Source organism: Pipistrellus kuhlii, unplaced genomic scaffold, assembly GCF_014108245.1.
Source record: "Pipistrellus kuhlii isolate mPipKuh1 unplaced genomic scaffold, mPipKuh1.p scaffold_m20_p_15, whole genome shotgun sequence".
Lineage (NCBI taxonomy): Eukaryota > Metazoa > Chordata > Mammalia > Chiroptera > Vespertilionidae > Pipistrellus > Pipistrellus kuhlii.
Genome location: NW_023425460.1, coordinates 16,798,496 through 16,813,292, shown reverse-complemented (window position 1 = coordinate 16,813,292; position 14,797 = coordinate 16,798,496). Strand labels below are relative to the sequence as shown.

Here is a 14,797-nt window from a genome sequence, read left to right as displayed (position 1 = left end):
CAAGAGAGGTTCTAAAATGGCTTTATGGCAAATGTCCCTCCAACTTATAATTTTCTGTTTTGGAATATGCTTCCTTTACATATCTGCCCATCAACATCATACCTGTATACCAGGAATTAATGTTAACTCCTGGTATACAGGTAATGTATTTCTCCTGGGACCCAACACATTCTCACTGTTTTATAGTTATTTATGTATGAGACTTAGATTTCCTAAATTCCTTGAAGGTAGATCCTGAATATTTTATCTTTATATCCCTTCCCTCTTCCCTTTCCTTCACCTTTTCCTCTCATCAGTGGTATCAGGTGTCTTACTAAGTCTTTAATTAATGCTTGTTAACAAATACTTATTTGCTTAAAAATTCATGAATTTAATATTAATAAGGAAGGACTGAACAAATGCAGTGAATGGAGGCTACTGGCATCTACCAGGACCTTTTATTCCCATTTCAGGAGGTCCAGTGCCAAGTGTGCTTCTTTCATTGTGCCCTTCGTGGAATTGTCACACTGCAGTAGAAAGTTTACAAAATTAAGAGACCTAAATTTCATTCATTCATCTTTGGAAAATCGCTAACTTCCCTGAGGCTCAATACCCTTGTCTATAAAACAGGGATAATAATATCCACCCCATAAGGATTAAATGAGACAGTGTGACTTATGTGCCTGATATGTATTGATATGGAATTTTTGGACTAGGTCACAGGGTGTTCCCCTGGGCAAGATGGTCTCCTGGGCTCTTGTCCAATGGAGGTGAAGAATAAAACCAAGGATGAAAGATGGTATAGCAAAGGTGACATTTATTGAAGAACAGGTATAGACTCCCATGTGGAAAAAGGGAAAGAATCTCACAGCACAGACTCCCAGGTGGGGAGGGGGAAAGAGTCCCACCGAGCTCCCTTTTCCCCGGTTTATAAAGGCTGCAGTTATTTTGTTTGTGTGTCTAGATATCCCCTCTGATTGGCTACCACTCCCCTTTGATTTGGTCACTGTAGCAACTCCTGAGCTCAAAAGTCAAACCTCACATGGGACACATGAGGCCCTCCTACTTTATTTTGTAAATATAGACATTTTGCTACTCCCAGTTCCCTTACCTTATGGAAATGTAACTGCTGCCTCTCCCAACTCCATTGTCTTGTGGAAATGTACCCTTTTGCAGCTCTGTAGCCCTGTGCTTTTTTCATGGATCCCCTTAATTTTAAAAATTCCCTGAACCTGCCCATTTCACCCCTAAAAATTCCTATTTCAGTAGGTGCTCAATACACATGCGTTGCTGCCTTATACAAGCTCAGCTCTGCAAATACACGCGTGGCTGAAAGAGGTAGAGAGGATACCCATTTAGAAGACTGTCTTAAAATAACATAACCAATCCTATTTTTAAACTACGATTCTCAAAACTAAACCTATTTAAGACTCCTTGAATTAAGGGAAATTGTTTGTGCTGCTGAGGACAACATTATGCCTGACTTCACATTCATTGACCAGGTCGTGGTTTGCAAGAGCCATTTGCCCACCATGACTTATAAAATGCCACACCATCAGGGCTGCCTACCTCTTGGGTACTGCTGCTTACCATTCTTCTTCACCGTGCTACAATGTTTTTCTTTCAGTTCTGGATAAAAACTAAGTGCCTTCCTAACTCAGAGCCATCGCTCATATATATTCCTCTCCCTTGAAATACTTCTCTTCCTCGCCTTTCACCTGATAATTTCTTTCTCATAGTTCATGTCAGCTATATGGGACTCGACAGAAAAAAATTTCCTCTCCCCTGCATCTAAATCAGATCTCCTTGTTATGCTTGTCCCCTCACACCCTTCACTTTTACCACATATATTTTCAAAATTTATAATTATATAGTCACGAGTGTTCGCGCTCATGGCCGTCTCCCAGCAATTCTGAGTAATTACAGCACAAGAACTGGGTCTATCTGCTGATCATCGTATCCATATCTCCCTCCACAGTGTGTGGCATGTGGTGGTGGGCTCCTTTCATATATGTAGTAATCAGATAAGGTCATAGTTGATTAAAGTTCCTATTTTCTTGCCTCTCTGTTGCTGGTTTGACTAGAAGCCTCCTCTTGAAATATCATCATAAATTGATTTATCAGAGGTGTTACTGAAGGAAACTAATGATTCTGTTCTTGTGTGAATTTAATATTGTTCTGCTAGTATGAAAGATTTAATATTTCAGAGTTATATTTTAGCCATTATTTATTATATTGAAGGTTTGCCTTATTGTTGATCGTGCACTGTCAGTGCAATTTATTTTTGGAACCAAAGAGAAATATGCATTCTAAAAATTAAAAACTAGGCCTGATCCTACCTTGTGCTGTGTAACTAATAAAGCTGGATGCCCTTTCTCAGAAGCTATCAAATTATTTTACTCAGTCTTCATGGCATCAGAAATAAGTAGATGCCAACCATTTTGTATGAAGACTTATACCACAGATAATTCTAAGTAACTCAAAAATAACTTAAATTAGGTTTCTGGATACTAGTTTATGAAAATAAGACATACTATTCATACCTAACAAAAACTGATAAATATATGAGTAAATGAATAAGACACATCCAAGTGGAAAATCTTTACAAAATTGAGAATACTCTATTGCTAATAAGCTACTTTGCCCTTCCTTAGAAACTCAGATTTATTACAATACCAATTACCACTACCTTATCAGAATACAGGAGGTACCCAACATTATACTTTAATGCCCAATTACTTTGCCTTTGCTCAAACATTTTTTCTAAATTACTGGTAAAACCTTCCTAAATATGAATTTTTCTCCCCACAGACATTTTTGTTTGTTTGCTTGTTTCTTATTTCACAAGTATTAACCAGCATAGCAGTTCTCTCTAAAGTACCCAGCAGGAGCACGATCTTAAAGGATTTTTTCTCTATTTATTTATGGACTAATTTACTAATAAAATATATTTATAGGTCTTGCTACATGCTACATACTGCTCTGAGCTCTTAAAGAGGTATATTCATTGTGTTTCTTTTCAGTTCATTTCACCCAAAAATAAAATATTATTTGTCACACGAAGTTGTCATTTCAGCAAATTATAATGTTTTTCACAGAATGATTATGTCATGACATTTAGCAATTTAGCTCTGCAATGAATTATATTTACTTCAACTCACCATTAGTCTAGAATTAGGATTCCATTTTCATCCTTCTAAATATGACAATTATTGTTGTTTTCTTATTGAAAAGTGACATTTGTTCATTTTTGGAAGCATATAACAATATAAAAAAGCAAATAGGAGAAGAATTAACCATGATATCACTGACTAGCCTGTTTAGCTTTGTTCTCCACAAACAATGAGGATTCTAGTCTTCCAATCATATGCATAAACCTGAAAATAGATAAGATTTAAGTGAAGCAAAAATGATGTTCCAAAATTATTTCTGTGCAAATTGTGATTTCAATTTCTCAGGATTTCCTACTCTACAAATAGGAGTGAACTTGTAAGAATACTAGACCTGTGTTTCAAAATCTCACATTAAACTGCCTTGAGTGTCCTCAATAAAATTTCTGGAGCACTTTATTATAATAGGCCTGCTTTCATGGAAGTAAAAAAGTAGGTCAAGATACCTTTTTGTGGGCCCATAAACCCTGTTTAACAACTTTAGAATTGTCTGTCCTCCTTACATGTACTGTAGAGTGCTTTCTCTAAGGGGGCCTTAATACCCACTAGCTCCACCTGGGCTGCTCAGTTAGGCCTTCTGTTAATGCATGGGCAAAAAGTGCCCAATAGGATAGCCTCAACATATGACCTACTTCCCTCAAAACTCACCCCGTGCTCTTGCAGAACACATACCTGCAAAGTCACAAATCTGATTCCCAGCCATCACCCACTTTTCTTCTTAATTAGAGCCCCCTCACAACCACCTTTCTCCAAGAGCCTCTGTCTGTATCTGCCACTGTAGAGGGAGGGAGGCCACATTCAATGGCCATAAGCTCATGAAAACTACACCCAAATGGAGACTAAAATATGGAGAGTGTATGTTTTAACAGGTGCTGACATCAGATGATAAAGCTGTATTGATATCATGCTCTCATATCAGTGTTTTTCTCCCTCTCCCTTCTGCTATCTCTAAAAATCAATAAAAACAGATTTTTTTTTAAAAGGAACAGAAGATACAAGGAGGACTTTTAAATGGGTTGAGAATACTCATTACAATGAAATCATTTTTTTCCCCAAAAACTCTTTTAAAATGCCTACATTTATTTTTTGTTAAGGGAAAACTACTTCTGAAGGTGAATATTAATAATAATTGTCATTGTTTGTTGATGTCCATTTTAAAAATAAAATCATAATCCCAAATTATGATATAAACCAGTAGCAGCAGTACTGTAGATTTCACTTAACCTAAAATGCCCCAAGACAATATCTAAAACAAGAATGAACATTATTAAAATGGAAGTTGCCCACATTCAAACCTCAGCAGTATGCTTCACTATGAGTAAACTAGTTATAGGAAAAAAAATATGCATCAATTTTAAGATGCATGTACTATTTTTTTCATAAATTTCTGAGCCAAAGCAAATCATGACATCTTCCTAAATGAATTGGTTCCAACTGAAACCCTAAGTACTGCCATCATCATAGACACTCAACTGGAAAAGTCTTTCTCTCTTCTCTCCTCTCTTGTAAAACCACCAGCTACTTCAAAGCCAATGAATAAATCACAAGAAATTTTCTCTGTCTAACAAGTTCTACCATACTGATTGTATCTTTATTCTTCAGTCTCTCTGCACTCCTGAACTCAATTTGTGGAAAAGTGTTTGGTTCTCAGAGTGTTGTTCTCATGTAACTCCTTTATTGTCCTGTTCTCATATAACTGCATAGCACTTAGTACAATAAATTATTGTTTAACTAGAGGCTTGATGCACAAAATTTGTGCAAGGGGCTCAGCCCTCGCAGCTGTGGCTTTATCCGGAAGGTTGTTCGGCTGTCTGGTCTAATTAGCATATTATGATTTTCTATATATATATAAAAGTCTAACATGCTAAGTGTCCTACCGATTGGCCAACCGTTCAGTCAACAGCTCGACCAGTTACTATGATGCATACTGACCATCATGGGGTAAATGCTCCAAATGGTAGGTTAGCTTGCTGCTGGGGTCCAGTGGATTGGGACTGGGCAAGATGTCCCAGACACAATATGAACCCCTCCATGGTCCCTGCCCAGCCAGCCAGCCAGCCAGCCCCCATAGGCCACCATCAGGGACTGGGTGAGACAGCCCAATTGGGCCCCCACCCATGCACAAATTCATGCACCAAGCCTCTAGTATTATTATAAAATGAATAAGTGAATAGGAATTTTAATGGTCTTTGGAGGACAAGCTGCATTAGCTTTATTTTATTCTATAAAAGACAATGGCATTTATTTCTGTTCTATCTAAGAGACTGGCTTTCCATTTCAGCATAAAAAATAAAGACAACCTAGAAATTTTCCCCTCTTCTGTTTTCTTTTACATTCTGTTTTGGTTTATAAAAAGATGTCTGCTCGTGCAAGAGTTTCTTTGAGCCAAGTCCCTATGCAGTCTGAACTTTTCTATATTTTGTTCTAAAAGCAAAATTATCCCAGTGCTCATTAGCAGGTCACCTGGGATTAACCTACCTCACTTTGAAAAAGAAAAAAAAATATATTGCAATTCTTTCTCTTCTATAGGGAATCCTGGTCCCTAAAAATATAGTATTTGTACTATCCACAGACAAAATCTAATTTGCTTATTAAAAGCAGAGCATAACACTTAGTCTGATGAAATCTGATCCTGGGGTGGGGAATCCTTCCTAAGCATCAACTTTCTCATTTGTAAGTAAGAGCAAGAATAGTTCCACCAGGGCTATTGTGAGGAATAAATGAGGTAATATCCGTGCAATGCCAATGCCTGATTCAATAAATATGAGTGTTCACCGGAAGCTAGGAATTATATTTGTGATTTATTATTACTAGTTGTGACCTTAGATAAACAATCTTGCCTTGCTGTGTAACAATGTCCTCATCATAAAACAATGATAAAGATGTAAACTAACCCATAGGGTCATTGTGAGGATTACGTGAGAAAATGAATGTAGAGCAGACTGGGAGCATTGTCAGTACTCAATAATTGATACCTGTTACCACCTCCATTATCACTATCAACTTCATATATTCTCATATCTATTATTAACAGGCTGTCAGAAAATGGCACTGTCATTTTATTAAGAGGCTATTTCAGGTGGATCAACTAGGTGTGTGGGACAGGAGGCTCAATCAGGGAAACAAAAGAAATACTGCAAAGCATGAAGAGGGCTGACAGCAAAGCTGATGGTAGGAAGGACTTTACCCCCCTAAGAATTACTAACATTAACTCTAACAAATGAACAACATTAAGGCAGTTGAGTTGCACCCCCAGCTACCTCTTTGAGGTCAGTCAGACAAACTGAAGATAAAATATAACACCCCCCCTCTTCTAAGCAACTATGAATAGTAGGCTTAATTTCAGAAAAAAGAAGAAACAAAATATGTCTCCACCTAGCATTTTGTATTAACAATCTTGATGTATTTTAATATTATTCAAAAGCAAGTTTCAAAGAAAGTGCGTTTGTTATACCAGTATATAAAAAACTATTTAAAAATGGTTTTAACAAAGGATTTATGCTCCCCAGGTTTAACTTTCCTGATACCAATACTTCCAGAGTAGCGAGGAACATGCACAGGGGGAGAATAATCCTTGATGTAAAGATTAATTTTCCATTGTTGGAAAAGAAGTTAAACTATTCAGATTTGTTCTGATGCTGTATCCATAATTATGCCACTGTCATTAGAAGGGGAAATGCATGAAATTTAGCAGTAGTTCATGGGAGCTACCTACACTTTGTTTTCCTCCCAGTGTGGTACAAGAAGCTACAAAATATTATAAGCCTAATTTTCAGTTCTAAATGTCTCAGTTGAACATACTCATGGAGAAAGCAAGGACATTGTTCAAAGGTTTAGTTTCTCAGTGGTCCCATTAAGCAGACATAATTATTGTTTTGATCCCTCCCAAGTCCATTGTGAAATAGAAAAATAAGACTCTTTTTTTTTGCCAAAACCGGTTTGGTTCAGTGGATAGAGCATTGGCCTGGGGACTGAAAGGTCCCAGGTTTGATTCTGGTTAAGGGCATGTACCTTGGTTGTGGGCACATCCCCAGTAGGGGGTGTGCAAGAGGCAGCTGATCGATGATTCTCTCTCATCGCTGTTTCTAACTCTCTATCCCTCTCTCTTCCTCTCTGTAAAAAATCAATAAAATATATTTTAAAAAAAAGAAAGTAAAATAAGACTTTTTCTTTAGAGTGAAGCATGGTACTCATTCAAGGTAGCATAAGACTCTTCTTTCTAAAGCCATGACTCAGGTCACTAAAAACAAAGTCATTTGCTGGTAACATTCAACATGTGTTTCCCAAAAAGATGCAAAGTTAAGACACCATTTTGCATTGAGCTCAAGGCTCAGGAAGGAAAATGTGCACATACAACCTTGAATATTGCAAAACTCTGGAATCACATAGTAGGTGGTGTGGATAAATCCAGTGCATAATGGAAAGTGTTACTGGAATAATTAAAATACTAAGGAGAGATTTCAGGAAGTATGGACAGCAAGTGTGAACAAGGAGAGAAATATTCTATCTGCTGAGAGAATTTCTAGCACCCAAGTTGGCCATCTGGCAATTACAGGATCTTCTTCCCAATCCCTTCTTCCCTGATATCCAGAAAGATCATCAGGAGAAGACTGCTTTTACTCCCCAACTTCCTCTCTGGCATTTTTATAAACAATTTTGATCAGGAAGATACATGTGTCAAATACTATAGAATTACATCATATAGAGTTCCACAATACACAAAACTTGTTCAAGATCAGACTTCATATGTTTTCTATCAAATCTAGGTTTTTCATTTCTGTTCTTGAACTGTCTAAATACAATTAAGTAATCAAAACAGATTTCATTTAGTTTTTTTTTTTTTTTTTTTTTATAGAATTCGTTTGAATTTAAAATCCATTTTAGGATAGAATCTCTTCTTATTCCTATTTTATCTTTTTTTGTTTTCATTTGGGAGACACCAAGACATGTATAACACATGATGTTTCAAATGAGATGTGCTAAAGATATAAAATTTAGAAGAAAATTACCTGAGGAGAAGAGATAAGGAAAAGTAGAAAGGAAAGTCAATATTTGACTGTCTTCTGGGGGTATGTCAGAAATGTCCCATGCCACAGCTAGCTCGTCCCTCTCCCGAATTTTCCTCTCCTTGGCTCTTCCATGTCTAGCTCCCTCTCTTCTTTAACAGATTCAGCTGAAATGGCTTTCCAGAGAAGCCTCTCTGACCACCCTTCCCCCTGGTTCTCCTTCCCTCTGTAAGCCATACCCCTAAGGCCTTCATAGTTTTAATAATTCATTTATTTACTTGCTTACTGTTATTAACTCACTCACTTGTTTATTTACTTCAATATCTTCTGGGCCCCCTGATTAAAATGTGAGTTCTTTCGAGACAGAGTTTTATCTGTGCTATTCACCTGTGTATTCTTGGCACTCAAACAATGTCTAACACATATTAGATGTTCCAGATATTTTTGTTGAATGAAGAATGATAAGGCTCTGTACTTGCTCCAGAGAAATCTGCTCAACTTTCCCTACACTCACCAACCTCAGGATATCCTTTATCTACAGTCTTTGCACTCCTCTCTCTTATCTATTATTCCTGCTACAGATAAAATACTGTGCAGTCCCCTTTTGTCCGCCTTTCCCTCCCCACTGCAATAGTACCCATTATCTATTTATAAGTAAATAGTACCCATCACATCCTTTGTTCTCTAAATTGTTGGAGTCTTAAAATCCCTTCTCTCCCAATTACCAACTAAGTGATCCTAAGTAAAATGATTTTTAACTGCTCTGTGCCTCTGTTTTCTCATCTGAAAATGGGTGAAATTAGAGGAACAAAATAATTGAAGCTTCAATCAGAAGCTGGATAATTTGTGTAAAACCATGAAAGAACCTCAACATTAATAAATGTGAAATAGTCATAATTATTCTTATTCCCACACATTGAGTGCTTAATCAAAATTATACCTTTTTTAATTTTGAGTCTTTGTTTTCTGTTTCCTCTGCCTGTGCATGCAGTGTCTACCATAGTATCATGCTTACTAATTAGACAGTTCAACTAGTAGTTATCTGATTGCACTTAATAAAGGAAAAAGAGATAATGACAAAAGGTGCCCAAATAGATGAAGTATTTTATTAACTCAATTATATCTACCTTGTGTTTTTGGAATTCCAATAAAGAAAGTTCAATTCTTAAAATTAGGTACTTTTGCCAATAAATTCAACTTATATTCCTATTTATTCTCAGATGCTGTCTACTTTCAAGTAACAGGCTTCAAATGTGTCACAATCTTGGTCATCACTATTGGCTAGAAAGCAACTGAAATAGTGTCTTCTGTTTGATTTTTGCCTAAATAGTAATTCATGAGTCCATTGGACTATTGCCCAGACAACAGGAAAAAAAAATAAAGCAAAGTTGTACTAATTTCTACCTTATAGGAATATAAGTAAATGGGCAGGTGGAATTAATAAACATGAGGTGAAATGAAACAAATTCCACTGGCATACATTTATTGCACTTAATAAGGAGTGTGCTGTTGGCTTACCCTCTCCTATAGAATTCCAACAAGTTAAATGTCTCCAACTGGCAAGTTATCAGTGTTGATGTAATGCTGCCCGTCCCTGGACAGCTGAGCTCAGCAGCTCTAGTTCCATTTTCCTTTCCAAAGGATAGCTAAAGAAACATTCTTTGGATCAGTGTAATATGTTTGCTACATTTCAAGAAATTTTGTTCACATTTTCCTCTATAGCTCTGTTTATTGTTCCATGATTTCTGTAGATTTGATTTATTTGGGGCTAGGTTCCAAATATAGTAAAAAGAGCAATGTTCAAACTAGCCCAGGGTAATCTAAAGGAGGTTTGTAGATTTGATGTTCTAGGAAAGAAATTTTTACCTCATGTGTTGTACAGAGTTTAGTCTACCATTCAGCCATTACTTGATTGACTGATTGATATTCTATATGGGAGGGTTTCCCCTGCTTCTATTTCTTCTTGTTGACTTATAAATAGATAATGTATTCGACTGATATGTAGGGTAGTTCTTTGACAAGTCCTTTTTACAAAAATACTGAGACTTGATATACATAACTCTGTAACGTTATTTTCCTGACAACATATCATGGACATCCCACAAGGTCAATAGTTAAAATCTAGCTCATTGTTTTTAATATCAGCAAACTACTTTATATTTGGATATGTTACAATTTTCAACCAGTCTACTGATGGATAATTGGTTGCTGTTAGATTAATTTTCCTCTAACAAGATGGAAATTATTATTTTCGTATATATATTTACATATGGATACTTTTGGTTCCACTGGGTAAATGACAAAATATAAAACCAATAAATAAAAAGATACATATCTATATTAATGTAGATCTCTATATAGATCTATATTGACATTTTCCTATATAAATAAGTAGTTACTGCCATCTATTTACTATATAAATGAATAGGTACTGCCATATATTTACTAACTTTTCTTAACACTAAGAAAAAACAAAAAGTTATGCCTTGCCTTACCTAGAAAACGTCAGCCTAGGAATGAAAGATGTCCCAAGTCATCTTTTTAATTATTACTATATTACATCAGGGATAATTTTCTATATATTTTATCATTCCATCTTCTGATTTCTTTTATCAGATTTATGACAGAATAGCCTGAGTGCTTTGCTCACAAAAATTACCATATTTGCAGATTCAATTATAACATCAGTAGAATAGGGCATTCCAAATCACATTTCAATTTAGATAATTTACAAAGACTCATTTGTCCCTGAAATGTTATAATAAGCCAAATCTATCATTTTTTCTTATTTTTAAATATTAATCTAGATAATAAGCCAGCAAAATTTTTGTAAATTACATCATGAGCCTATTCTAAAATAAAGGTAAGAGTTTTCTTTCTACTTTTTGGCTCTGAACCAATGGTTTATTGGCCAGTCCCTCAAATAAAGATATACGGACAGAAAAGGTGTCCAATTAACACCAGATGCTTTTAATAAAAAGGGGGGAGGAAAAGAGAGAAACCGTAGAATCTAGAAGAGACCATTCCTTTTTTAGTCATTAGTCCTCAACATGCTATTTAATTTAATTCATAACAATCTATGAGATAAGTATTTATAGTTGAGAAAACTGAGGCATAGAGAGGTCAAGTAACTTGCTCAATGCCTCACAGAAAGTAAGTAGGAAAGCCCAGATTTCACCCCATTATCTGTCTGAATATGTCCTCAGACCCTTATTTGACATTGACCATCACCTAGCTTTGCCTCAACTTGTTTCTCCTCTCTTGGTTGTAAGTTACATGTTAGTCTGAATCAGCCATCAGTAATAATATAGACATAAAGGTCCATTAGCTATAGTATTTCTATTCTACTGGAGGGAAATTTTGATTTAATGTGAGCTAAGGATTCTGGTTTACTCTTGAAGAGGGAGGAGGTATATTTCAGAGCCCACTGAACTGATCCCCCTTCTGAGGTTGACATTTCTTCCAGAAGCTCTAATGCTTGGTGGTAGAACAATTTTTAGATCGCAGACTTCATCTTCCTATTATTGAAGGTATTTTCTACTTTAGCATTTTAAAGTTACTCAGGAAAAACTAAATCTATTTCACATGACCTGGTGGATGCACACTTTTCTCCCCTTCTGTTTCTTTACCATTGAGAATCTAATACCATTTTTTCCTTGAGATATTCCAAAAGGCACACTGGAAAGTACCTTAACTACCCCCTTCTTATAAGCTGTTCATAGGGTGAGGGGACAGGGAGGGTGGAGGGGGAGCAGGCAACAACTTTCCAATCCTTATTTTATTAAATTAAGATCCTACTCAAATACTTTTTTCATTGGTAATTTTAGAAATTTTTCAACAGTGAAAAATTTAAGCAAGATTGATTTAGATCATTTTAAGAGACAACAAATTCACCCTCTGCAGTGTCACAAAAATACAGTCTTTTGTAGTTTGATAGGTAAAACTGTAGAGAAGAGTTTTGTTTTGTTTTGTTTTTTTCCTCCCTCAATATGGTGGCTAACTATAATTGCATGCTGTGTGTAATTCTTGAATTGGCTAATACTATTTTTTTTCTTTCTCGTAGAATTGGGTAGTTATAAAAAGTATTGACATATATGAAAACACAGCCTCACTGTATTTAAAAATTAACACAGGAAGAGGCCGATCTTGGAGAAGTTTTAGGATGAAAATCTACTGGGAATGGAGGGATAAAGGTGGAGGTTCTTTGTAAATGGCAAGAGAATCCTTTTCTCATTTTTTCTATTGTATTCAAGTCTTCGGGGGAGGAAAGAAAGCATCATGCTGAGCCTGTAATTCTTGACACTGAGGTTAAGTCCGGAACCACCCCCTGCTGGTCCCTCCACCAGCGTGGCAACCCATCTTGGACCAGATGAGCTGACCATTAGCCAAGCTCTAAAGTGACCAAACCCAGACACCTGAAGCTGGTGCCACGTAGGGCTCCAGGGGCTGGAAGGAAGGAAGCGGCTGAAAGCACAGACTGTTGTGCTGTCAGGGTCTTCTTGCCCTTTGTCGCTGCCCCCTGCACACAAGCTCTTGCCAAAGTCCTTGATGGCATTCCCATACTTGCATATATGCAGAGTAACCGGTGTGCACAGGCACACACATCCCAAATTCAGAAAGGAGGTCACATGACACCTCTTTGCCCTCAAACCCCCCATTTGGAGCACTTTCTGCAGAACAAGCAAGCGCTTTCTACCCCCCCCCCCCCCCCCCCCCGCGCCTTCATTTTCCAAGTTGCCAAAGCTGGGACTGGGTGACGCCTGGCTGTGATTGGAGTCTTCCCAGTGATGCCCTGGGACCCTGAGGTGCCCAAGGGACGCGCGCGCATCTTGAGCTCCTTCCAAGCTCCCAGCGTGAACAAAGGGGGGTCTGAATCCCACTAAAAAGTCCTGGGCTTCTGGAGGAAAGCTCTCGGGCAGCCTGCGAGTACCATGGGGGGATAGTGGCCCTGAGACTCCGCACCCTCCCTCCCATCCCCTCCGGGGTGCTCTCACCATTTGTAGCCTCTGCCGCGCTTGATCTTGAGGGTGAGCGCAGTCTCCAGAAAGAGCAGGAGGTTGAGTAGCGCCAGCAGCCAGTACCTGGGCTCCTTCTTCACCACGGCCACTCGCCAGACCCCAATGAGCGAGTGCAGAAAGAACAGCAGCCGGGTGACCAGGGCGTTGAGCAGGACCAGTCCCTCCATGCCGGCGCGCACTGCCCTCTCCCCGTACCGCAGTCCCCGGCCAGGACCACCCAACCCCGCCCGCAGGAGAGCAGGAACGTGACAGCTCCGAGACCCGCTGCCACTGTGGTCCCTCCTCAGCCTCCCGCTGCTGGCTTTCAACAGGAGAGAGCGCCTCGCCCCTCCCCCAAACTTCCTGAGAACTCTTCAAAGAGGGGCGCCTCTCAGCCCAGCTTCTCCAGGCTGCTGGGCTTTCCTGGGAGCCTGGGGCTCGCAGTCCCGGTTCCTGGGCGTTATTCTCCAGCACTGCCCACCCCCCTCCCATTCCGGGGAGCTAGTCTTCATCCCTGCCCTCTATGAACCCCAGCCTCCTTGGAGTCCCTAAAGAACTTCCTTACTCCGAGGGATCATCGGAAGGAGGAGAGGTGGACAGGGCGCTGCATAGCCAGAAAGGGGGAGGAGGACGCATCTGGGTCATCTATCTTCCCCTTGCTTGCCTCTGAAAGGGCTTGAATTCACTCACACTTCTTACAGGAACAGGCTGTCGTGGTGGTGACTCTCCGCTGGAACGGAGGAGGGCCAGCGAATCTGCTGTCCCAGCAGTTTTAGAAATACGGGTTTCTGCCCAGTACGGAGAGCTACAGCTTCCAGGGACTGGAGGAAATCAGACACCCCCGGCTTTCTGAGAACGCCTTGAACCTCATCCGTGGGTGACCGGGTCACTTCTACTCTTTGGACACAGTGCTTCTGAAGAAAATAAATAGTCGTTATTGTGTCATCTGCCACTCTCATCCTCCACCCCCACCACTTTTTCTCTGAAAGCATGTTGTAGAGAAAAGAGGGCAGAGGGGAGATTGAGGAAGGAGATAGAAGACGGATGAGGAAACTGAGCTTACAACATTATAAGCTAGGAGTTCGAATAGAAGGAGGAATTCATGGAGCAGGGAGCGAACTGCACCTTGAGGTCTGTGACCAATAAATTAAACTCCGGTCTTTCCAGCATCCAGGGCAAAGTGGAAACTGAAGTCAGGGCTTCCCGAAATACCTTGGTGATTTCTGTTTCCCTGTTTGGTCTCCTACCACCTGTACCACTATTTACTTAACATTTTCCTTTAAACAAACGCGGGTTTTTACTGAAGTCATTTTAAAAGGAAACTTTATACCACCTGTAAATGGAAAATCAATAGAGTAGGCTATGGATGGAAGGTAATTACTGAAGTAAATAAAATGGAACGAAGTCACTGAGACCTCCTGGGCATTAATTATTGCTCTCCTGGGCTCTGTGCTTCAGGGTCCCACTTTTGGGGAGATAACTACTCATATTACTACCAAACCAGAACGCTTTTTTTTTTTTTTTTTTTTTTTTTTTTTTTTTTTTTTTTTTACCACATTAGTAAAACTGGAAGAAAAATGCAAAGGAAAACCTTTCTTGGTTAGGTTTATTCAACTTAAAACCCTACCATAACTTTCTTAAAAGT

At 38.7% G+C, this 14,797-nt stretch overlaps 1 protein-coding gene across 1 annotated transcript in view; it reads right to left on the bottom strand.

Annotated features, from left to right (window-relative positions):
• TMEM26 (transmembrane protein 26) overlaps positions 1 to 13,995 on the bottom strand; it is a 40,945-nt gene extending 26,950 nt beyond the window's left edge. The window contains exon 1 of the mRNA XM_036438389.2: positions 13,150 to 13,995. Within this exon, the coding sequence (XP_036294282.1) occupies positions 13,150 to 13,340 (191 nt within the window). The 5' untranslated portion in view covers positions 13,341 to 13,995. The remainder of the gene's footprint in view (positions 1 to 13,149) is intronic.
• Positions 13,996 to 14,797: the final 802 nt, after the last annotated feature.